Source organism: Macrosteles quadrilineatus, unplaced genomic scaffold (genome assembly GCF_028750875.1).
Source record: "Macrosteles quadrilineatus isolate MER2022 unplaced genomic scaffold, UCM_ALF_1.0 Scaffold_3__2_contigs__length_128488019, whole genome shotgun sequence".
Taxonomy (NCBI): Eukaryota; Metazoa; Arthropoda; class Insecta; order Hemiptera; family Cicadellidae; genus Macrosteles; species Macrosteles quadrilineatus.
Window position 1 is genome coordinate 4,264,906 of NW_026542596.1, and position 25,481 is coordinate 4,290,386.

Sequence of the window (25,481 nt, forward strand, 5' to 3'; positions counted from 1 at the left end):
GTTTTTTTTCGTTTTTACATGTTTGTTACTTCTTAATAAACAATATCTAACGCCTTTTCGAAAAACATTATCAGTAATGATCAATTAAATGCATTATTTAATTTTTGCCATTACCATAATTTTACCATAAATTTCTATTGCTGGCCTATCCCGTTGGTACGATTTTCTGTTTTTCTTTTGAAATATGTTTATTACATTGTTATGAACTGGAAAACACATAGTTTATGTTCTAATAACTATTTATAGTTGAGATATGTCACCTTGAATGGCGTTGGTGTGACCTCGGTTCCATAACCACCTAACTAACAAAAAATCGATTGTTACTGCGGTCACAATAGAGTAACAACATTCCGATTGGATTGCTTCAAAGAGCACTCAAGCGGATCAGTTAAAGTTGATGTATATTCAAACACGTCACAATGTTTGCATCCTTGCAAAAAAACTAGAGAATTAAGCGGTATAGCCAGAGATTTGATGAAAGAGGAACTACTTAAGACAGGCCAGCAATAGAAATTTATCGTAATTTAATATTTTCTTGAGCAAAATTTAAATAATGCATTTAATTGATAATTACTGATAATTTTTATCGAAAAGGCGTTAGATATTGTTTATTAAGAAGCAACAAACATGTACAAACGAAAAAATCGATTTTTTGTTAGTTGGGTTGTTATGGAACCGAGGTCACACCAATGCCATTCAAGGTGACATATCTCAACTATAAATAGTTATTAGAACATAAACGACGTGTTTTCCAGTCCATAACAATGTAATAAACATATTTCAAAAGAAAAACAGAAAATCGTACCAACGGGATAGGCCAGCAATAGAAATTTATGGTAATTTAATATTTTCTTGAGGCAAAATTTTAATAATGCATTTAATTGATAATTACTGATAATTTTTATCGAAAAGGCGTTAGATATTGTTTATTAAGAAGCAACAAACATGTACAAACGAAAAAATCGATTTTTTGTTAGTTGGGTTGTTATGAAACCGAGGTCACACCAATGCCATTTAAGGTGACATATCTCAACTATAAATAGTTATTAGAACATAAACGACATGTTTTCCAGTTCATAACAATGTAATAAACATATTTCAAAAGAAAAACAGAAAATCGTACCAACGGAATAGGCCAGCAATAGAAATTTATCGTAATTTAATATTTTCTTGAGGCAAATTTTAAATAATGCATTTAATTAATATTTACTGATAATTTTATCAAAAAGGTGTTAGATATTGTTTATTAAGAAGCAACTAACATGTACAAACGAAAAAAATCGATTTTTTGTTAGTTGGGTTGTTATGAAACCGAGGTCACACCAATGCCATTCAAGGTGACATATCTCAACTATAAATAGTTATTAGAACATAAAATATGTGTTTTCCAGTTCATAACAATGTAATAAACATATTTCAAAAGAAAAACAGAAAATCGTACCAACGGAATAGGCCAGCAAAAGAAATTTATCGTAATTTAATATTTTCTTGAGCAAAATTTAAATAATGCATTTAATTGATAATAACTGATAATTTTTTTCGAAAAGGCGTTAGATATTGTTTATTAAGAAGTAACAAACATGTAAAAACGAAAAAACAAGATTTTTAGTAAGTTGGGTTCTTATGGAACCGAGGTCACACCAGTTTAATTCAAAGTCACCTATCTCAACTATAAATAATTATTAGAACATAAACGAAGTTTTTTCCAGTTCATAACAATGTAATAAACATATTTCAAATGAAAAACAGAAAATCGTATCAACGGACTAGGCCAGCAATAGAAATTTATGGCAATTTCTTATTTTCTTGAGGTCCTGTTTTGTTTACAATTTGTTTCCCGTTATTACAGCCATTTAAAGCCTCGTTTAACTAAATAATACGATCTAATCATAAACAATAACCTGAACCCAAGTTATATAACCAAACAGTAAAGCACAAATCAAGAAATTAACCCTAAAATAATAGAAACAAAGTTTCGTGGACACTAGCGCCCATGTGTCACGTACATGAACTAGATACGAAAAACGAGCTTCAAAATTTACAATGGGATGAGAAGTCTTCTTGTGATTGTTAGTCTATGGTGCTAGGATAGGCTTTAGGCGTTTACTTTGTTTACAACTCCTTAACATTAATTCATTTATGCAGTTGTTTACATATATTACAGACACTTGCTATACTCAACGGTTGGCGGGAACAACCGAACGCCATCTTGGCCGTGTGCCGCCAAAAAAAAGTTCCCGCCACTTGATATTTTGGAGGTTATGTCGTCGGCTCTATGACGAATGCTGCTGTGACGCCATCATTGTTATGACGTTTTACTGTGACGTATATTCGTCGGAGGAGAAGTAGGAGAAGTGGAGTGAGTTAACCGTCGTGAAGTTAGCGGCTCTTTTCATCGGCGCTTTTTCGGTTTGTAATAGATGTGGGTTGGTACTCCTGCGGACGCCACAAACGTGTTTTGCAGGGATGTCGGAAACACAATTCAATGACAATACGGTGCGAAATGATGTTTTTATATTTATATAATGTCAATTATACATTGATAAAACGTGTATACAAGTTAAAACTAATTAATTGACGTATTTTAAAAGGCATATTTGAGACCGTAGTGTACATTATACGTAGCTATGGCTTAACATAACGCGATCAATTAAAACTCCGAACATAAAAAGTGCATAATCTTTTTTCCCAAGCCCATCACATCAACTTTGAGCTATTCTAATGGTAATATACAATGTGTAGAATACTCAGTATAAATATGATTGAGGCAGTCCAGTGAATTACGAAGCAATAAGGCAAAATGTATATGGTTGATAGGAACTCGCATCAGGAAAAGTGCACAATCTTTTTCCTGAGCCCATCACGTCAACTTTGAGGTATTCTAATGGTGATATACAATGTGTAGAATACTCAGTATAAATATGATTGCGGCAGTCCAGTGAATTACGAAGTTATATGGCAAAATGTTTATGGTTGATAGGAACTCGCATCAGGAAAAGTGCACAATCTTTTTCCTAAGCCCATCACATCAACTTTGATGTATTCTAATGGTAATATACAATGTATAGAATAATCAGTATGAGTATGATTGCGGCAGTCCAGTGAATTACGAAGCTATAAGGCAAAATCTATATGGTTGATAGGAATTTGCGTCAGGAAAAGTGCACAATCTTTTTTCTAAGCCCATCACATCAATTTTGAGGTATTCTAATGGTAATATACAATGTTTAGAATAATCAGTATGAGTATGATTGCGGCAGTCCAGTGAATTACGAAGTTATATGGCAAAATGTATATGGTTGATAGGAACTCGCATCAGGAAAAGTGCACAATCTTTTTCCTAAGCCCATCACATCAACTTTGAGGTATTCTAATGCTAATATACAATGTATAGAATAATCAGTATGAGTATGATTGCGACAGTCCAGTGAATTACGAAGCTATAAGGCAAAATCTATATGGTTGATAGGAATTTGCGTCAGGAAAAGTGCACAATCTTTTTCCTAAGCCCATCACATCAACTTTGAGGTATTCTAATGGTAATATACAATGTGTAGAATACTCAGTATAAATATGATTGCGGCAGTCCAGTGAATTACGAAGTTATATGGCAAAATGTATATGGTTAAAAGGAACTCGCATCAGGAAAAGTGCACAATCTTTTTCCTAAGCCCATCACATCAACTTTGAGGTATTCTAATGGTAATATACAATGTGTAGAACACTCAGTATAAATATGATTGAGGCAGTCCAGTGAATTACGAAGTTATATGGCAAAATGTATATGGTTGATAGGAACTCGCATCAGGAAAAGTGCGCAATCTTTTTCCTAAGCCCATCACATCAACTTTGAGGTATTCTAATGGTAATATACAATGTGTAGAACACTCAGTATAAATATGATTGAGGCAGTCCAGTAAATTACGAAGTTATATGGCAAAATGTATATGGTTGATAGGAATTCGCATCAGGAAAAGTGCGCAATCTTTTTCCTAAGCCCATCACATCAACTTTGAGGTATTCTAATGGTAATATACAATGTGTAGAACACTCAGTATAAATATGATTGAGGCAGTCCAGTGAATTACGAAGTTATATGGCAAAATGTATATGGTTGATAGGAACTCGCATCAGGAAAAGTGCACAATCTTTTTCCTAAGCCCATCACATCAACTTTGAGGTATTCTAATGGTAATATACAATGTGTAGAACACTCAGTATAAATATGATTGAGGCAGTCCAGTGAATTACGAAGTTATATGGCAAAATGTATATGGTTGATAGGAACTCGCATCAGGAAAAGTGCACAATCTTTTTCCTAAGCCCATCACATCAACTTTGAGGTATTCTAATGCTAATATACAATGTATAGAATAATCAGTATGAGTATGATTGCGGCAGTCCAGTGAATTACGAAGCTATAAGGCAAAATCTATATGGTTGATAGGAATTTGCGTCAGGAAAAGTGCACAATCTTTTTCCTAAGCCCATCACATCAACTTTGAGGTATTCTAATGGTAATATACAATGTGTAGAACACTCAGTATAAATATGATTGAGGCAGTCCAGTGAATTACGAAGTTATATGGCAAAATGTATATGGTTGATAGGAACTCGCATCAGGAAAAGTGCACAATCTTTTTCCTAAGCCCATCACATCAACTTTGAGGTATTCTAATGGTAATATACAATGTGTAGAACACTCAGTATAAATATGATTGAGGCAGTCCAGTGAATTACGAAGTTATATGGCAAAATGTATATGGTTGATAGGAACTCGCATCAGGAAAAGTGCACAATCTTTTTCCTAAGCCCATCACATCAACTTTGAGGTATTCTAATGGTAACATACAATGTGTAGAACACTCAGTATAAATATGATTGAGGCAGTCCAGTGAATTACGAAGCAATAAGGCAAAATGTATATGGTTGATAGGAACTCGCATCAGGAAAAGTGCACAATCTTTTTCCTAAGCCCATCACATCAACTTTGAGGTATTCTAATGGTAATATACAATGTGTAGAACACTCAGTATAAATATGATTGAGGCAGTCCAGTGAATTACGAAGTTATATGGCAAAATGTATATGGTTGATAGGAACTCGCATCAGGAAAAGTGCACAATCTTTTTCCTAAGCCCATCACATCAACTTTGAGGTATTCTAATGCTAATATACAATGTATAGAATAATCAGTATGAGTATGATTGCGGCAGTCCAGTGAATTACGAAGCTATAAGGCAAAATCTATATGGTTGATAGGAATTTGCGTCAGGAAAAGTGCACAATCTTTTTCCTAAGCCCATCACATCAACTTTGAGGTATTCTAATGGTAATATACAATGTGTAGAACACTCAGTATAAATATGATTGAGGCAGTCCAGTGAATTACGAAGCAATAAGGCAAAATGTATATGGTTGATAGGAACTCGCATCAGGAAAAGTGCACAATCTTTTTCCTAAGCCCATCACATCAACTTTGAGGTATTCTAATGCTAATATACAATGTATAGAATAATCAGTATGAGTATGATTGCGACAGTCCAGTGAATTACGAAGCTATAAGGCAAAATCTATATGGTTGATAGGAATTTGCGTCAGGAAAAGTGCACAATCTTTTTCCTAAGCCCATCACATCAACTTTGAGGTATTCTAATGGTAATATACAATGTGTAGAACACTCAGTATAAATATGATTGAGGCAGTCCAGTAAATTACGAAGTTATATGGCAAAATGTATATGGTTGATAGGAATTCGCATCAGGAAAAGTGCGCAATCTTTTTCCTAAGCCCATCACATCAACTTTGAGGTATTCTAATGGTAATATACAATGTGTAGAACACTCAGTATAAATATGATTGAGGCAGTCCAGTGAATTACGAAGTTATATGGCAAAATGTATATGGTTGATAGGAACTCGCATCAGGAAAAGTGCACAATCTTTTTCCTAAGCCCATCACATCAACTTTGAGGTATTCTAATGGTAATATACAATGTGTAGAACACTCAGTATAAATATGATTGAGGCAGTCCAGTGAATTACGAAGTTATATGGCAAAATGTATATGGTTGATAGGAACTCGCATCAGGAAAAGTGCACAATCTTTTTCCTAAGCCCATCACATCAACTTTGAGGTATTCTAATGCTAATATACAATGTATAGAATAATCAGTATGAGTATGATTGCGGCAGTCCAGTGAATTACGAAGCTATAAGGCAAAATCTATATGGTTGATAGGAATTTGCGTCAGGAAAAGTGCACAATCTTTTTCCTAAGCCCATCACATCAACTTTGAGGTATTCTAATGGTAATATACAATGTGTAGAACACTCAGTATAAATATGATTGAGGCAGTCCAGTGAATTACGAAGTTATATGGCAAAATGTATATGGTTGATAGGAACTCGCATCAGGAAAAGTGCACAATCTTTTTCCTAAGCCCATCACATCAACTTTGAGGTATTCTAATGGTAATATACAATGTGTAGAACACTCAGTATAAATATGATTGAGGCAGTCCAGTGAATTACGAAGTTATATGGCAAAATGTATATGGTTGATAGGAACTCGCATCAGGAAAAGTGCACAATCTTTTTCCTAAGCCCATCACATCAACTTTGAGGTATTCTAATGGTAACATACAATGTGTAGAACACTCAGTATAAATATGATTGAGGCAGTCCTGTAAATTACGAAGCTATAAGGCAAAATCTATATGGTTTATAGGAATTTGCGTCAGGAAAAGTTTCGGTTTGTAATAGATGTGGGTTGGTACGCCTGCGGACGCCACAAACGTGTTTTGCAGGGATGTCGGAAACACAAATCAATGACAATACGGTGCGAAATGATGTTTTTATACAGGGTGAGTTTCTACTAAGTGCGTTAATTTTTACCAGTTATTCTACTCACTAAAAGGAACAAAAAATGACAAACAATAATTTTCCATCCCTACCCGTTATGCTGTAATGGTCGATTATGTGAATTTTTTAAATTACCTGTAGTAGCTTCACTAAAACGAGCATAAAAATTAAGCCAATACACGTACAGCATAATAACTTATAAAAATGAAAAGAGCGTTAAATTTCCTACAAAACCATTGCAACACCTTTAACATACAACCATATTTTCACCGTTGTATGTCTCACATAACATAAAAAAAGAAGTTTCAAAATTAATTCTTTACAACTTCAAAGTGGTTTTACAACTATACATACTAATGTGATGTTTTGTCAAATTACGTAAAAAGCTTTCCCATTTCATGCCCTTTAAAATTATGTAACCCATAAGGTTATTGCTGTATTAAAAGCTCGAAAAATTAGGTCAAAACCGCGTCAAGGTCAGAGTTTTCGGAATCAAAACATTGAACCAAATATAATACAGTATCTGTTAATTTATTTGCTATCTTATAATCAGCTGACATCTGATCAGCTGGGTGTTAAACTTTGTTTATAAAACCAGCTGATTTTAATTGTTGGCTTGTAAACATTTAAATTATTAACTATTTCATTATTTTATAATTCTATGACAAAAATTCAAAATAATTTGATAAAAATCGAGGTTAGTACATTTGTACAAATAAACAAAATGAATCCTGTAGAGTCTGGTTTCTGGATTTTTAATCAAAGTAAGTTTTCAAAATGTCCACCATTTTTGCTCTAATACATGTGGTCATAAATATGGTCTTTTCCGAAAGTTTCTCACTGTTGCCTTTAATTTTAGCTCCTCTTCAAGAAGGTTGGAAGCTTAAGTCCGATTTCTTAGCTCATCCACATTGGGAAAGTATTTCCAATGTAAATTCGCACACCATTATTGAAGTGGGAAGGTGCACCATATGCTTGCTAAACTATTCGCTTACGTACATCCAACGGGACGTCTTCAATGAGCCTTGGTAGAGTATCAGTAAGAACGTTGAGAATTGAGATACTGACAGCAGTTTAATGAATATGGAAGATCAATGAAAGGGCCAACTAACTGGTTTTAGAGTAATCTATTCAACTAAAATCTTGTTTGGTTTCGACACTGGTGTATCACATGTGGGTTTTCTGTAGCATAGTGATGTCCATTATGGATGTTGTAAATACAATCCCGAGTAAACTTGGACTCGTCTGTCCACAAAATCGACTTGAGGAAGTCACGATGATCATGTCAACTAACATAACTGAAGTCTCTGTAGACAATCTCTTGGTTCAATAATCTGTACTCGTGTAAAATGGTAGGGATGCAATTTTTTCTTTCTCAATAGCTGAGAAATACCTAAGTCACGTGAAACTGTCCTTGTTCTTGTCCGTGGATCGTCCCCAAACCACCCCAACACATCTGGCACAGCTTCTTAAACACATACACAATACACATCATGTATCGTATCACGTTCCCAACAGAATGATGTTTAGTGCCCATGGAAACTTGTATGGACTCTGATGAATATTCGTTCATTTGAAAGACACATATGAGGAAACTGACGACTGTATTCACGTCAGATTACAGCCGCATTTGAGAACAGAACCCGGAAAATAAAATCATATCAAGACACTTTGTTGGTGAACACCGACATAGCACTAAACAATTATAATATTTTCCAAGTATGTTCATGAAATAGTTAATAATATGAATGTTTACAAGCCAAGTATTAAAATTTGCAAGAAAGCGAGTTAATAAAAACAAGCCCATGGGGCGTAGCCCAAGGGAAATATGAAAATTAAATGATATAATATTGCATTGTCTTCCATTTGTGAGCTATGTTTCAAGTTTCAAGTCTCTACCTCATCGGGAAGTTAGTATAAAATTGATTGCAAAATTTGTACCGGACATGAAAGCGAGCTAATAAACACGTTTTAAGATGTAATATAATTCATATATAAGTTAAACAACTTTTTATTAAAATCACACTATCATATAAATATGGAAAGGAGCTGTTATAATTTTTCTCCTATTTTCTGAGCGAAGCTTACATCTTTCTTAGAACGGATGTCTTGGGGGAAGTCCAAGGGAGCGGCACCGGGGCGGTCAATATCTTCAAAAGAACGCCACCGCGTCTGGATTCAATAGCCCCTTTCGGCCAATACATAGAGACAACCATAAATATGGAAAGGCACTTTTACAACCCTTAGTTTTCCCTTTCCAATTAACATGACCTAAATCAGTGTAAATAACAAAGTATTGGGGAAGTACAGGAAAGCAAGGTCTAGCACTGCGAATTTAAAATTACATGATAATTCAGTAAAATACTATCATAGATAATAGTTATTTGTGCAACTAGTGAGCAAAGTTAGCAATTGGCTCACTCGAGAGAAATCCTTACTCACGAGCCGTAGGCGAGTGAGAAATGGTTTTTCAAGTTAAGCTATTGCACTTTGCACTCGAGTTGCACATTATATTTTTCCTACAGTTACCATAAAACAAATAAATTGACAAAGAAACGTGCCTTCACGTTGCAAATCTGGAGTACAAAGTAATTAGATTGAGTGATTGAGACAATGTTAACAATCTTTGGGAATGTATTTCAGGATGAATTCGTTCATATTTTTTGCTTGCGTTCTTTGCCTGCTATTTCCTTTGTTTGTCTGTGCAACTGCTATGCCATTTACGCCTTGGTGTAGGCCTATTTTGGTGAGATTCCGGGATCGGCTGACAATTAAGAGAAACGGGGTACTAAAATGTCGAAGTGCCCGGTAGACAGGGGGGAATAGGGGAATCCAAGTCTTATCACGGGATTAAGTTCATCACCAAACTTTATATACAATCCACCATTCCGATAAACCTCTAAAACAAATATGAATAATTGTGAAGCCGCAACCAGTTCACACAACCCACCAAAGGTAAACGGTTTAGACATTTCATTGAAGTATACCCTGGAATTACATTAAGGTGAATTACATCTCAGTGTCCTTTGTCCATACTATGAAACGGTTTAGACAACTACAAAAATATTAACAGTACTAAATAATAAGAAATAAAAAATTAATATGCAATAAACAACTAAGTTAAATTTTACTTTCTTTAACACTATTCACAGCTATTAGAAGTGGATAAAACTAAAATTCCACAATAAATTAGGTTAATTTCACTGACACACAAGTATGAGGGTCTGACTTAGGGGAGGTACGAATGAGGCATTTAGATCAAAATTCCTCCGTGAACAGCGCTGTAGTAGAGAGCACTTTGGCAATTATGGTTTACAAGTTTTACTAATCGCAAAAATAGTTCTGTTCATAAAATAAAATTATAAATGCCTCAAATTCAATTTTATTATTTTTTAATTATAAAATTAAACTATCATAACCTAACCGAACTAACCAAACTTGCTGATAAAGAAATAATATAACAAAAGTTTAGTAATCGGAAAAATAATTCTGTGTATTAAATAAAACTAGAAATTGCTCAATTAAAATTGTATAATGACTTAATAATCAAATTAAACTGTAATAACCGAACCAAACCAACCAAACTTGCTGATAATAAAAACATCTTGGACAAAAAGTTAATGCTACCAGCGAGATTTGAACCCGGGACCTATAGCATATCAGCCCGGCACGCTAACCAATAGACCACCGAGCCCTATGGCTATCTACTGTTTTGTTACGGAAATGGCGTTCCCACAGCTAAAAAGAAGCCCACAGCTGTCATCGTAGCCTCTTCTATACCTCCCCTGAGTAAATACCCTAGTATGATGTTTATGTGTATGGTACGAAATAACCTTAAAAAACTTAATTTTTACTGTGACAGCTGACGATTAAATAAATTGCAGACAAATGTAAACAAAACGTTGTCCAAAACAAATTTTTCTTCCTTTTACGAACTCCATGCTAACTTTGACCTTCTGTGGGGCGAGGCCCATTGGGCATTTGGCAAAATCGCTTCTTATTTTCTGCCTACGCTATGAGAGGAATATGTATGCAAAATCTCATACTTGTAGGTGCTGTGGTTTGGCCTGTGCGTTGATCGGAATTTCGCATTAAAATATATAGATTATTACAACTACATTATTATATTGTAGTAGCCAGCGTCACGTAGTGACTTAAAATTCGTGATATTTTAATAAATTCACATTTTCTACTGCTCTGATGTAAGTTGAAAATCATCTATTTTTTACTTGATAATATCATGAACGTATCACTGTCCTGTGTTTTTTTAAGCAAACCCTGAACATTGCTTGATGAACATAATTTTTTTAGGGTTTCCGTTTTTTTACAAATTAAGTTGTAAATGTTTTTGGTGTTATTGGAAAGAGCGCAACGTGAAGTTGTGCAGGAAACTTTCTTTTTAGGGAAATAATTAGATAGTGAGGCCCTGAGGTCCTTTAAAGTTTCGTATTCCTCCATAAGATTAACATGGGAAACAAACATTGTTATGAAACTCCAGCTGTTGTCAGATATCAAAAGTGAGAAGAAGAACATAATAATGTTAATTGTAAACAGTCAATAGGTTTGCTAATTTGACAGTTTGCTACAAACGTTTACTTACTTGGTTAAAATTAAATATTTACTAAGTATTTGAATTTGGGTTGGCGTAAATATTAAAATGGTCAAAAGCGATAGGGCCTGGATAATTTGATATACTAAAAAGAAAACTGAATCAACACTATGCTGCATTTCTAAGTTATCATTGAAAGAGCCGATTTGCAAACTATGGAAACATAGGAAAGTCATAGATCACCACCAAGGAGAAGAAATAGAAATATTTTTTTGTTTTGAATTTATAATCGTTATTTTGGACATAGACTAACCAACTAACTAAGGGAGTATGTTTTATCTATGTTTTGGACGACCTAATGCGGCTATAAGTAAGGCTATTTGTAGAAAACACTAAAAAACAAGATCAGCTTTTAAAAAATTATAAGATATATAAAAGAAATGTTGATTATATTGATCTGTTTTGTACATCTTGAGTATTTACATAATCTTTAAGTCGAATCTTTTTTTAAAGTCATAAATTATAACTATTATTTGTTTTAAAATAACGCCTGTGCTGTAATACTTAGCAATTGCTCGAATTCAAGAAACAGATACACTAGTTAACATTAACAAGGCGTAGTAAGTATCTAGAAAACTGAGTTATATCGGAATTTTGGTAGGAACAGGAAGCCGGGTCCAGGCTGATTGCGAGTTTCTCGTTGTGTGTGTGACTGTGACTGTATGGCTGTGTAGGTATGTTGCCATGCCAACCGCCACGAGCCACGTGGACGTACAGTAGTTCAAACATGAACCAGTAGAGCGCGGCCCAGATCAGTCAGTCAGTGGCAATGGCAATATTTAAAAATATTATCCAACGGTCGTTTCAGAGCGATCTGTTGTGTTCTTGTTCTTAATGTTCCATTGTGTGTGACTGAATCACTGAATTGATCACTAACGTTGGCCAGGGTGCTATCGCAGCATTCAACCTTCACCCAAAAATGGTAGACAACAATTTCATTATTGAACCGTATGTTGTCGCCTTAAAAGCATGTATTGCTTGTAATGATTGGTAAGGATATATTTTGTATCCCGTTTCCAGTGATATGGGATACAAAATATGTCCTTACCAATAAAAGATATTAAAATAAAAATTAAACATAAAATTGGTCAGTCACCGTGTTGTTTATGATGTATTGAACTACTTTGAGATAAGTTCAATTCTTGATAAACTACTTGATTTTGATTTTTCATATACAGTAGTATCAATATTGAAGTTTACACATAGTTCATTGAATTATATTTCAGTAACTTATTCCATATATATCAATATTTCCAAACGCAGCCTATTGCTACCGGCAAAAGTTACGTTGGCATTGTTTTCGTCAAAACCTTTTAAGTTAGTTTATATATTAGTTACTATTCTGAATCCTGAGCCCTAAACGTGGTTTATATACGAAGTGATGTTGGTGTTCACTAACCTAAATAAAACGACTTGATTGAATTTAAATAAATGAATTAGTTTTGTTTTTATTTGATTACAGTTAAATACGAGTTTGATCGTACAGAGACTGGACAAATGTATTCAAATTGGGAAAACCGACAAATATTCTATTATTTTGTCATGATTGCAAAAACTGTAATGACGAATAAATCAATGTGAATTTATATTTATAACCTTGTTACCGACCTCTTCTGATGGACTGAGAGCTAAGGAGGTCGTCTTTGGAAAACGCCGAAATATGTCTGGGTTTGTAAATTCTTGGCTAGCAGCTACGAAGGTCAACGAACGTCAAAGAGATGCCGCTGTCTCGGGTTTTCCTTAAGGGTTGGTTGTTAACAGGTGTTCGCACGGTGACACTATAGGGAGAGAAAGTAGGGACGGGAGCGAAACCATGTCGGTCAGCGCTAGATCAAAGCTGTGAGACGGCCCCGTCAGCCCATGTATTTCATACTTTTTTTGTAGTCTCGGGGAGAAATTCCAAGCCGGGCGTGGCGCCGTTTTCAATTTCAACACTTCCTTATGAAGCCCCTGACCTTGGTTGAATTAGATTTTTTTTCCCTACGCTAAGTTTGTTAGTTTATGGTAATATGTTATAAACAACAGACGAATAAGACGTTATACCATAATAATATTATGATGGACTACCATTAGACATTTAAGGCTTCCTTGAGTAAAGTAAACTCACTTACCTCAATGAACCACACGATCACAGGCGAGAGGATAGATGTATGGGTATTCATCTATCCTATCGCCGGTGATCGTGTGGTTAGAGCATGATTATTGAATAGTTAGGTCAACCATATACATTTTGCCAGATAACTTCGTAATTTACTGGTCTGCCTCAATCATATTTATACTGACTATTCTAGACATTGTATATTACCATTAGAATACCTCAAAGTTGATGTGATGGACTTAGGAAAAAGATTGTGCACTTTTCCTGATGCGAGTTCCTATCAACCATATACACTTTGCCTTATAGCTTCGTAAATCACTGGACTGCCTCAATCATATTTATACTGATTATTCTATACATTGTATATTAGCATTAGAATACCTCAAAGTTGATGTGATGGGCTTAGGAAAAAGATTGTGCACTTTTCCTGATGCGAGTTCCTATCAACCATATACATTTTGCCATATAACTTCGTAATTTACTGGACTGCCGCAATAATACTCATACTGATTATTCTAAACATTGTATATTACCATTAGAATAGCTCAAAGTTGATGTGATGGGCTTGGGAAAAAAGATTATGCACTTTTTATGTTCGGAGTTTTAATTGATCGCGTTATGTTAAGCCTAAGCTACGTATAATGTACAGTACGGTCTCAAATATGCCTTTTAAAATACGTTAATTAATTAGTTTTAACTTGTATACACGTTTTATCAATGTATAATTGACATTATATAAATATAAAAACATCATTTCGCATCGTATTGTCATTGATTTGTGTTTCCGACATCCCTGCAAAACACGTTTGTAGCGTCCGCAGGCGTACCAACCCACATCTATTACAAACCGAAACTTTTCCTGACGCAAATTCCTATAAACCATATAGATTTTGCCTTATAGCTTCGTAATTCACTGGACTGCCGCAATCATATTTACCCTGATTATTCTACACATTGTATATTACCATTAGAAAAACTCAAAGTTGATGTGATGGGCTCAGGAAAAAGATTGTGCACTTTTCCTGATGCGAGTTCCTATCAACCATATACATTTCGCCATATAACTTCGTAATTCACTGGACTGCCGCAATCATACTCATACTGATTATTCTAAACATTGTATATTACCATTAGAATACCTCAAAATTGATGTGATGGGCTTAGGAAAAAGATTGTGCACTTTTCCTGACGCAAATTCCTATCGACCATATAGATTTTGCCTTATAGCTTCGTAATTCACTGGACTGCCGCAATCATACTCATACTGATTATTCTATACATTGTATATTAGCATTAGAATACATCAAAGTTGATGTGATGGGCTTAGGAAAAAGATTGTGCACTTTTCCTGATGCGAGTTCCTATCAACCATATACATTTTGCCATATAACTTCGTAATTCACTGGACTGCCGCAATCATAATTATACTGAGTATTCTACACATTGTATATTACCATTAGAATACCTCAAAGTTGATGTGATGGGCTCAGGAAAAAGATTGTGCACTTTTCCTGATGCGAGTTCCTATCAACCATATACATTTTGCCATATTACTTCGTAATTCACTGGACTGCCGCAATCATACTCATACTGATTATTCTAAACATTGTATATTACCATTAGAATACCTCAAAATTGATGTGATGGGCTTAGGAAAAAGATTGTGCACTTTTCCTGACGCAAATTCCTATCGACCATATAGATTTTGCCTTATAGCTTCGTAATTCACTGGACTGCCGCAATCATACTCATACTGATTATTCTATACATTGTATATTAGCATTAGAATACATCAAAGTTGATGTGATGGGCTTAGGAAAAAGATTGTGCACTTTTCCTGATGCGAGTTCCTATCAACCATATACATTTTGCCATATAACTTCGTAATTCACTGGACTGCCGCAATCATAATTATACTGAGTATTCTACACATTGTATATTACCATTAGAATACCTCAAAGTTGATGTGATGGGCTCAGGAAAAAGATTGTGCACTTTTCCTGATGCGAGTTCCTATCAACCATATACATTTTGCCATATTACTTCGTAATTCACTGGACTGCCGCAATCATACTCATACTGATTATTCTAAACATTGTATATTACCATTAGAATACCTCAAAATTGATGTGATGGGCTTAGGAAAAAGATTGTGCACTTTTCCTGACGCAAATTCCTATCGACCATATAGATTTTGCCTTATAGCTTCGTAATTCACTGGACTGCCGCAATCATACTCGTACTGATTATTCTATACATTGTATATTAGCATTAGAATACCTCAAAGTTGATGTGATGGGCTTAGGAAAAAGATTGTGCACTTTTCCTGACGCAAATTCCTATCGACCATATAGATTTTGCCTTATAGCTTCGTAATTCACTGGACTGCCGCAATCATACTCATACTGATTATTCTATACATTGTATATTAGCATTAGAATACATCAAAGTTGATGTGATGGGCTTAGGAAAAAGATTGTGCACTTTTCCTGATGCGAGTTCCTATCAACCATATACATTTTGCCATATAACTTCGTAATTCACTGGACTGCCGCAATCATACTCATACTGATTATTCTAAACATTGTATATTACCATTAGAATACCTCAAAATTGATGTGATGGGCTTAGGAAAAAGATTGTGCACTTTTCCTGACGCAAATTCCTATCGACCATATAGATTTTGCCTTATAGCTTCGTAATTCACTGGACTGCCGCAATCATACTCGTACTGATTATTCTATACATTGTATATTAGCATTAGAATACCTCAAAGTTGATGTGATGGGCTTAGGAAAAAGATTGTGCACTTTTCCTGACGCAAATTCCTATCGACCATATAGATTTTGCCTTATAGCTTCGTAATTCACTGGACTGCCGCAATCATACTCATACTGATTATTCTATACATTGTATATTAGCATTAGAATACATCAAAGTTGATGTGATGGGCTTAGGAAAAAGATTGTGCACTTTTCCTGATGCGAGTTCCTATCAACCATATACATTTTGCCATATAACTTCGTAATTCACTGGACTGCCGCAATCATAATTATACTGAGTATTCTACACATTGTATATTACCATTAGAATACCTCAAAGTTGATGTGATGGGCTCAGGAAAAAGATTGTGCACTTTTCCTGATGCGAGTTCCTATCAACCATATACATTTTGCCATATTACTTCGTAATTCACTGGACTGCCGCAATCATACTCATACTGATTATACTAAACATTGTATATTACCATTAGAATACCTCAAAATTGATGTGATGGGCTTAGGAAAAAGATTGTGCACTTTTCCTGACGCAAATTCCTATCGACCATATAGATTTTGCCTTATAGCTTCGTAATTCACTAGACTGCCGCAATCATACTCATACTGATTATTCTATACATTGTATATTAGCATTAGAATACATCAAAGTTGATGTGATGGGCTTAGGAAAAAGATTGTGCACTTTTCCTGATGCGAGTTCCTATCAACCATATACATTTTGCCATATAACTTCGTAATTCACTGGACTGCCGCAATCATAATTATACTGAGTATTCTACACATTGTATATTACCATTAGAATACCTCAAAGTTGATGTGATGGGCTCAGGAAAAAGAATGTGCACTTTTCCTGACGCAAATTCCTATCAACCATATAGATTTTGCCTTATAGTTTTGTAATTCACTGGACTGCCGCAATCATACTCGTACTGATTATTCTACACATTGTATATTACCATTAGAATACCTCAAAGTTGATGTGATGGGCTTAGGAAAAAGATTGTGCACTTTTCCTGATGCGAGTTCCTATCAACCATATACACTTTGCCTTATAGCTTCGTAAATCACTGGACTGCCTCAATCATATTTATACTGATTATTCTATACATTGTATATTAGCATTAGAATACCTCAAAGTTGATGTGATGGGCTTAGGAAAAAGATTGTGCACTTTTCCTGATGCGAGTTCCTATCAACCATATACATTTTGCCATATTACTTCGTAATTCACTGGACTGCCGCAATCATACTCATACTGATTATTCTAAACATTGTATATTACCATTAGAATACCTCAAAATTGATGTGATGGGCTTAGGAAAAAGATTGTGCACTTTTCCTGACGCAAATTCCTATCGACCATATAGATTTTGCCTTATAGCTTCGTAATTCACTGGACTGCCGCAATCATACTCATACTGATTATTCTATACATTGTATATTAGCATTAGAATACATCAAAGTTGATGTGATGGGCTTAGGAAAAAGATTGTGCACTTTTCCTGATGCGAGTTCCTATCAACCATATACATTTTGCCATATAACTTCGTAATTCACTGGACTGCCGCAATCATAATTATACTGAGTATTCTACACATTGTATATTACCATTAGAATACCTCAAAGTTGATGTGATGGGCTCAGGAAAAAGATTGTGCACTTTTCCTGATGCGAGTTCCTATCAACCATATACATTTTGCCATATTACTTCGTAATTCACTGGACTGCCGCAATCATACTCATACTGATTATTCTAAACATTGTATATTACCATTAGAATACCTCAAAATTGATGTGATGGGCTTAGGAAAAAGATTGTGCACTTTTCCTGACGCAAATTCCTATCGACCATATAGATTTTGCCTTATAGCTTCGTAATTCACTGGACTGCCGCAATCATACTCATACTGATTATTCTATACATTGTATATTAGCATTAGAATACATCAAAGTTGATGTGATGGGCTTAGGAAAAAGATTGTGCACTTTTCCTGATGCGAGTTCCTATCAACCATATACATTTTGCCATATAACTTCGTAATTCACTGGACTGCCGCAATCATAATTATACTGAGTATTCTACACATTGTATATTACCATTAGAATACCTCAAAGTTGATGTGATGGGCTCAGGAAAAAGAATGTGCACTTTTCCTGATGCGAGTTCCTATCAACCATATACATTTTGCCATATAACTTCGTAATTTACTGGACTGCCTCAATCATATTTATACTGAGTATTCTACATATTGTACATCACCATTAGAATACCTCAAAGTTGATGTGATGGGCTTAGGAAAAAGATTGTGCACTTTTCCTGATGCGAGTTCCTATCAACCATATACATTTTGCCATATAACTTCGTAATTCACTGGACTGCCGCAATCATATGTATACTGAGTATTCTACACATTGTGTATTACCATTAGAATTGCTCAAAGTTGATGTGATGGGCTTGGGAAAAAAGATTATGCACTTTTTATGTTCGGAGTTTTAATTGTTCGCGTTATGTTAAGCCTTAGCTACGTATAATGTACAGTACGGTCTCAAATATGCCTTTTAAAATACGTCAATTAATTAGTTTTAACTTGTATACACGTTTTATCAATGTATTATTGACATTATATAAATATAAAAACATCATTTCGCATCGTATTTTCATTGATTTGTGTTTCCGACATCCCTGCAAAACACGTTTGTGGCGTCCGCAGGCGTACCAACCCACATCTATTACAAACCGAAAAAGCGCCGATGAAAAGAGCCGCTAACTTCACGACGGTGTGAGACATTGCTAATCTATTGCCAGTTTCACGCCGATATAAAAATGGCTTCTAGGGGTTTGTTAAAATTTTTTGGTATTAGACACGTTACCAAGCACATAACTGTCCATCCAAAAGTACGTTTTTCTGTTAGATATCAGCAAAAATGTAGTGACTGTGGTCAGTTACTTGGTGCAGCAGCAATCCTATCGACATCTAGAAGTCTTGTTTCTGATAACCAAGGTAAGGATTTGATCAGCTTAAGCTTACTTATGATTGGGAGGCCCTTGCCTCTATTTGTTTATTAAGTTGCATTGAGTAGACCTCTGAAAACTCCTGATTAAATCAATAAGTTTAGCCTATAAGTTAAGGCCCTATCCATGTGACATGGGCCCAGACCTAGCCTTAAGTTAGGCCTACTTCTTTTCATAGTCCTAATTCATTTTGCAATAACATCTATGGACATTAAACTGCCTTTAAGTAACGTCCTGTGATATTGGTTGATAAGTTTAATCTTAGAAGCTACTATAGGCTTAGTGATACTGTCCAATGGTTTTGTTTCCTTTTGTTTGTTTGCTATTTTAAATTGTGATAGCCAAGCAACTATCAGGTCTGTTACTGTTAGCAGTGTTAGCTGGCTTTGGTGGTCAACTTGGACATAGAAAACTCCATACAAGTCATCAACTATTTAAGAAAAAAGACTATTATGAAGTTCTTGGAGTATCCCGCAATGCATCAGTCAAGGACATAAAGAAATCATACTTCCAGCTAGCCAAAAAGTACCATCCAGATACCAACAAAGATGCAGACGCAGTCAGAAAATTTCAAGAAGTCTCGGAAGCCTATGAAGTAAGTTTATTTTCTGTAAGTAATTAGGCTACGTAAAGGTTTTATCCTCTTAAGAGTGCTGCATAGCTTTCTAAATGACCAGGTTTGTACTTTTTTGCGTACAAATTATATTGGTTACTGGTATCAGTATTGTCAGCCTTTACTGTGCATGACACACCATTCTAGGAACACTGTCACATACCGTACTTTAAATTTGCCATCCTTCATCTCCTCATTTCAGTCTGGTGACAGCTTTTTTCATGTTATAAACAGTTTTAAATATAAAATGAAACTATATGTTACCATTGACTATTAAACAAACAATTAAGTCAGCTGAAAACTATTTAAATTAATATATCTGTTTTAAGACAGTACAAACTCTTCCCCCATGAAATAATTCAAAGGATACTGTGAATTCTATATCTTCGGAAGTTGATTTATGTGCCGTTTCCATAGCATATCATCAACAGCAACGGGGTACATCACTCTTCCAATTCTTTTCTTTATTTCACCTTTTCTCCAAACAATTTTGCCATTTTTCATCATTTCTCTTACCAAAACATGTTCACCTTCTTTGAACTCTCTTATGGTTCCTTTGAAAGATGTACGTCCTTGTTGGGCTGTGCGAAAGGTAGGTTTCCACGTTGACTCTAGTGAAGGTCTTAACACATCTAACGAATTCCGCAGTTTTCTTCCAAACATCAACTCCGCCGGACTTTTTGTTGTTATTGATGTCGGTGTTCGCTGGTGAGATTAGAGAACTTTAAGAAGTTTTTCTTTTAGGTGTCCCTTTGTGTCCACTTCTTTTCTTAAGTACTTTTTCACTTCTTGAACATAGCGTTCTGCATGGCCATTGCTCAGCGGGTTGTAGGGTGCAATGGTTCTATGAATAATACCATTCTGTTTTAAGTAATTACTAAACTTCTCTGATTTAAATATCGAAGCATTGTCACTCACCAATGTATAAGGTAGGCCGAATCGTGCAAAGATCTCTTCCAAAAACTCGATCGTTTTCTTTGATGTTGCTTGTGTCATGGGACAGGCTTCTTCTAACCATTTAGAAAATTAATCTACAACCAGTAATCAACCTCTCTAAGAATCGAACTAGCGATCTTCAGATTCAAAGGCTAGGACTACTCCTCAGACAATAGAAAAATTAAATTAGCAAAGCTACTATCAACTAACTTAATGCCAACAAACTAAGATATTTTTTAAATAGCTAGTTGATGTGGAGTATAGTAATCATGATGGTATGATTGGTTTTAGGTACTAAGTGATGACACCAAGAGGAAGCAATATGACTCATGGGGAGCAACGTCGGAGCAGATGGGTATGGGATCTCCTCCCCCTGGTGGGCAAAGTCAGGGATTCAACACACACAACTGGCAGTTCCACTCCACCATCGACCCTGAGGAACTGTTTCGCAAGATCTTCGGCGAAGGAGGATTTGCAAACGCTAATTTTGGAGAAGATTATGCTGAATCAAAATTTGGATTTGGTGCGGCTCAAGAGGTCAGTCAATGTATCGGACTGTTACATAATTGCCCTACTTTAATGTTTTGAATATAAAAAAAGTAAGTCTGTCGCAAGAGCTTGATCGACTTTCAATGAGAAATTGACCAAATACAGCTAAAATCGCAGAATGTTACGGGTTTCTAATGTAATTACTTGAAATTATGTTAACTATGCCTAACTGTGTCAGTAGGCTACTTGGCCAACAACTCACTTTAGATATATTTGAAAGTGAGTTGGATAAAAGGCCATGAAAATGTACTTGAATGATTTTTTTTTTATTGGTCCAAGAAATAATAGACGCAAAGATAGTCATAAAACACAACACTGGAGGCATGATATAGGTCTTTTCTAGTTAGTAAATGTGACAAGAAAAATAATTCTTAGAAATAATAAAATAATTTGCAGGTGTCGATGCGCCTGACGTTTACTCAAGCAGCTAGAGGCGTCAACAAGGAGATACATGTGAATGTGGTGGACACTTGTCCCAAATGTAATGGAACTCGCACTGAACCTGGCACCAAGGCCATCAAATGTCACATCTGCAATGGGACAGGTTATGAGCAGCTGTCTACCGGTGAGTAGCCTAACCTCTCCACAACACACAGTTTCAAAACATACACTGCATCAACATGAACCCATACCATACGTTCACTATAATTGTGTAGCTTGGTTTAAAAGAATTATATGTACTCTTTGATATGTTTTGTTAAACTGATTGTAATTATACACAGTCTACTGTAGCAGGATCAAATACCTGATGATTCCAGTTTTATAGCATATCAATGGCCAGTAGCACTTACCAGTATTAATTGCTTGTAATGGAAATCAGTTCAAATCCAGTTTCATACCTTAATAAAAAAAAAAATCAGAAATACAAAGAGCATATTAATTAAATAATTTTTGGGCGTACTTGATTTTCAGGTCCATTTGTAATGAGGTCAACATGTCGGGCCTGCAATGGTACCAGGATGCTCATTAAATACCCTTGTGGAGAATGTGAAGGAAAAGGAAGCAATGTGCAGCGTAAGAAGCTTGTTGTCAGAGTGCCTCCAGGTAAACATCACTAGAAGAGTGGACTTTTGACATTATTAAAGATAGTTAAAAACATATTTGTTTAGCTTGTTAAACAGTTAGCGGTAGCTTGGAATTGTTATAAGTTGTGTTACAATATAACACAACTTATAACAATCTGTTTTACCTTGATACATACAGTTTGGAAAATAATTATGAGTCGTCTTCTCAACTTAAGAGTCAACTAAACTGTAAAAAATCCTCATCTCACTCTCTCAAAACTTAAAATTATATATATTATAAATTAAATTACTATTTTCTAAATTGAAATGCTATATTTATTTACTTTATAAGTGATGAAAAAGAAAACTGTTGGAATCATTCTATACCAGTTATCACACTCATATAAATCACTTACCTAATATCAATGGTACAGTAATTAATGATAAATGTGGAGGGCCGATTTACCGAATAGGCATGGTAGGCACGTGCCTAGGGCCCGAGACAAATGTCTTTTTTTGGGGGTGCCAAACAAAATTTAAAAAAATGGTGATTTTATTTTCATGCGGTAGCATAGCGGTAAACTTCTGGTAATCCCCCGCCGCTGTGAAGACATCATTATCGTCTCTTGTGGCCGTGTAGACATTGTAATCGTCACAAGCGATCACAGCAAAAATCTGAATGTTTCCCGGGGTCGTGTAGACATAATTATTGTCTCCTATGATCGCGGTAATATAAACATATCCCAAAATCGTGAGGAGATTATCGTCGTATGCCGCAAATGAGGCAAAATTCTGATCTTTTCCCGTTGCCATGTGGACATTATCAACGTCTTCAGTGATCGGGCATTATCATCTTTCGTGATCCCGGCAATATTCTAATCATCCCTCGCAACTCTTTAGATATCATCAACGTCTTGCGATATCTCGGCAAAATCTTGATCATCCCTCGCAGTCATATGTTGACATATTATCGTCTCCCGTGGTCACGGAAACGTCACTGTTGTCATGCTAGATCGCGGTTAAATGAAATACAAAATCCACGCTTAATCCCGGTTAAAAAATCTCACGCATAGTTTCCGGATTTCCCGGTTGGTGGACACCATGTAATATATATTGCAAAGGGGCGCTACTATTAGTTGTGCCTAGGGCGCTGACAGCGTAAAAAAAGCCTGTAAATGTGTTACCATCCACTTAATATTATGAAAGTAACATTTGTCAACAAATATTTTCTGAGCAAAGAATGAAACAGAATTTGAACCAAGGTTTCAATGTGTACATGTTTAAAATGATTCAATATTTTTTCAGGAGTGGAGGATGGTCAAACAGTAAGGATGCCGGTGGGCAACAAAGAGCTGTTCATCACATTTAGAGTAGACAAGTCAGAGTACTTTCACAGAGACGGAGCTGACGTACACACAGATGCTGACATATCTCTGTCACAGGCTGTACTGGGAGGTACCATCAGGATACAAGGAATCTACGAGGACCACACAGTACAGGTATACCAACCGGGTAGAATTCACTGTCTAAAGAACATGTTCTGCAGTCACCTATCGCTCGCAATAACGGCGTTATCGGCACTCGCGAAACGGAAAAATCGCCGACGATCGGACCAAATCCCGTCCCGAAAAATTCCCGAGTCAAATGTAATCCTGTCCCGATAATCGGGAATATTTTTTTCCCGAAAAATTACCGAAATTTCCGGACCCGTCCATCCCTAGTTTTTTCCTTCTAATTTTATTTCAATTGGAAATTTGTCATCTATCTTTTTATCGGACAATAAATTAATTTCATGATTGTTATCTTCGGAAATGTCTTTATTTTCAGTGTTTAATGAACTTGTCTTTTCCTGGTTTTATGTTTACTAAGGCATACTCTTGAAATATGTCCGATCTTTTCACAGGTGTTACAGGTTTCATCAATCATTATTCATTGGACAAACATTCGCTCTATATTTTATATCCCTACATCGGTAGCATTTCCCTTCCAATGACTCAAAATCTGTTGTACAAAATTTACATGTATGATTTTGTTCTGTATCCGTGAATTTGTTGATCGGATTTAATATTATTCCTAGCATTAAACTTCACTTGATTTATGTCCAAGTTTCCACTCTTTTGACATATCATAGTACTTTTTAATTTTAAGTTCCATCGTAGTAGCTGTATTAAGGATTTCTACAAATTGTTTGTGGTCTCATTTCTGTAGCAACTGAGTTTTTATGTCTTTCTTTAAGTCCATATATGAGTTTTAGTCGTAATAGCAAGTCTAATACAGATTTTCTACATGCTTTGCAATCCTTTTTAGTTCTGTAGCAAAATTTTGAAATAGATTCCCATTCTTTTGGCGAATTTTCCATATGGAATAAGCCGTAGGTATCATGGTAAGATCTGGACCTGGGACCGATTTACTTTTTCGTTTTGAGGTCCCCAGAGGCCAATAACACCATCCATTCAAATTCATATACATATATACAGTGTGTAAATTAACCCTTTCAGTGCTATGAAACGATATATCGTTGTTTTAAAAAATCTCTAAGGGATATAGAGAGGAAGGTTATTTTAACAAAAAATAGCAAAACGGCCATTGGTGACCTGCATGTTCATAGGATACACTATCAACCACTTAGCTAAAAGATTCGCCCAATCCGATGATTTCGAGGTGTATGTCCAAACCAAGGATTATGAACACCTCACTATGCCCCAGTGGTTGTAGTATATCGCTACAAACACACAGGTCACCAATTATTTGCCACACAGGACGGGATTCGAACCCGAGCAGACGAATGCCACTGGCCAAGTGACACACGCCCTAGCCTTCTCGGCTATCTGTGCTTGAAGACTGGGGAGTCAAAACCCGGTATTTAAACTGTCGCCACCGATTGCGAACAGATGGTGCTGCAGATGGTTGTTCAATGCGTTACTAGGTAGCAGCACCAGTTAGTCACGGACTTTTTAGATGCAATCTTTTAGTTTAAACACAACAGTGATCATAAATGTGTTCCTGAGACTTTGCT

At 35.5% G+C, this 25,481-nt stretch overlaps 1 protein-coding gene across 4 annotated transcripts in view; it reads left to right on the forward strand.

Annotated features, from left to right (window-relative positions):
- Nucleotides 1-25,481, forward strand: part of LOC128990579 (protein tumorous imaginal discs, mitochondrial-like) — a 50,463-nt gene that overhangs the window by 5,679 nt on the left and 19,303 nt on the right. For 3 of the 4 annotated variants that reach the window (XM_054413013.1, XM_054413017.1, XM_054413016.1), the window contains exons 2-7: nt 19,169-19,352; nt 19,735-19,958; nt 21,204-21,449; nt 21,858-22,026; nt 22,374-22,505; nt 23,771-23,964. In XM_054413013.1, the coding sequence (XP_054268988.1) occupies nt 19,175-19,352; nt 19,735-19,958; nt 21,204-21,449; nt 21,858-22,026; nt 22,374-22,505; nt 23,771-23,964 (1,143 nt within the window). In that variant the 5' untranslated portion in view covers nt 19,169-19,174. The remainder of the gene's footprint in view (nt 1-19,168; nt 19,353-19,734; nt 19,959-21,203; nt 21,450-21,857; nt 22,027-22,373; nt 22,506-23,770; nt 23,965-25,481) is intronic. The other variant, XM_054413014.1, reaches the window with a different exon arrangement.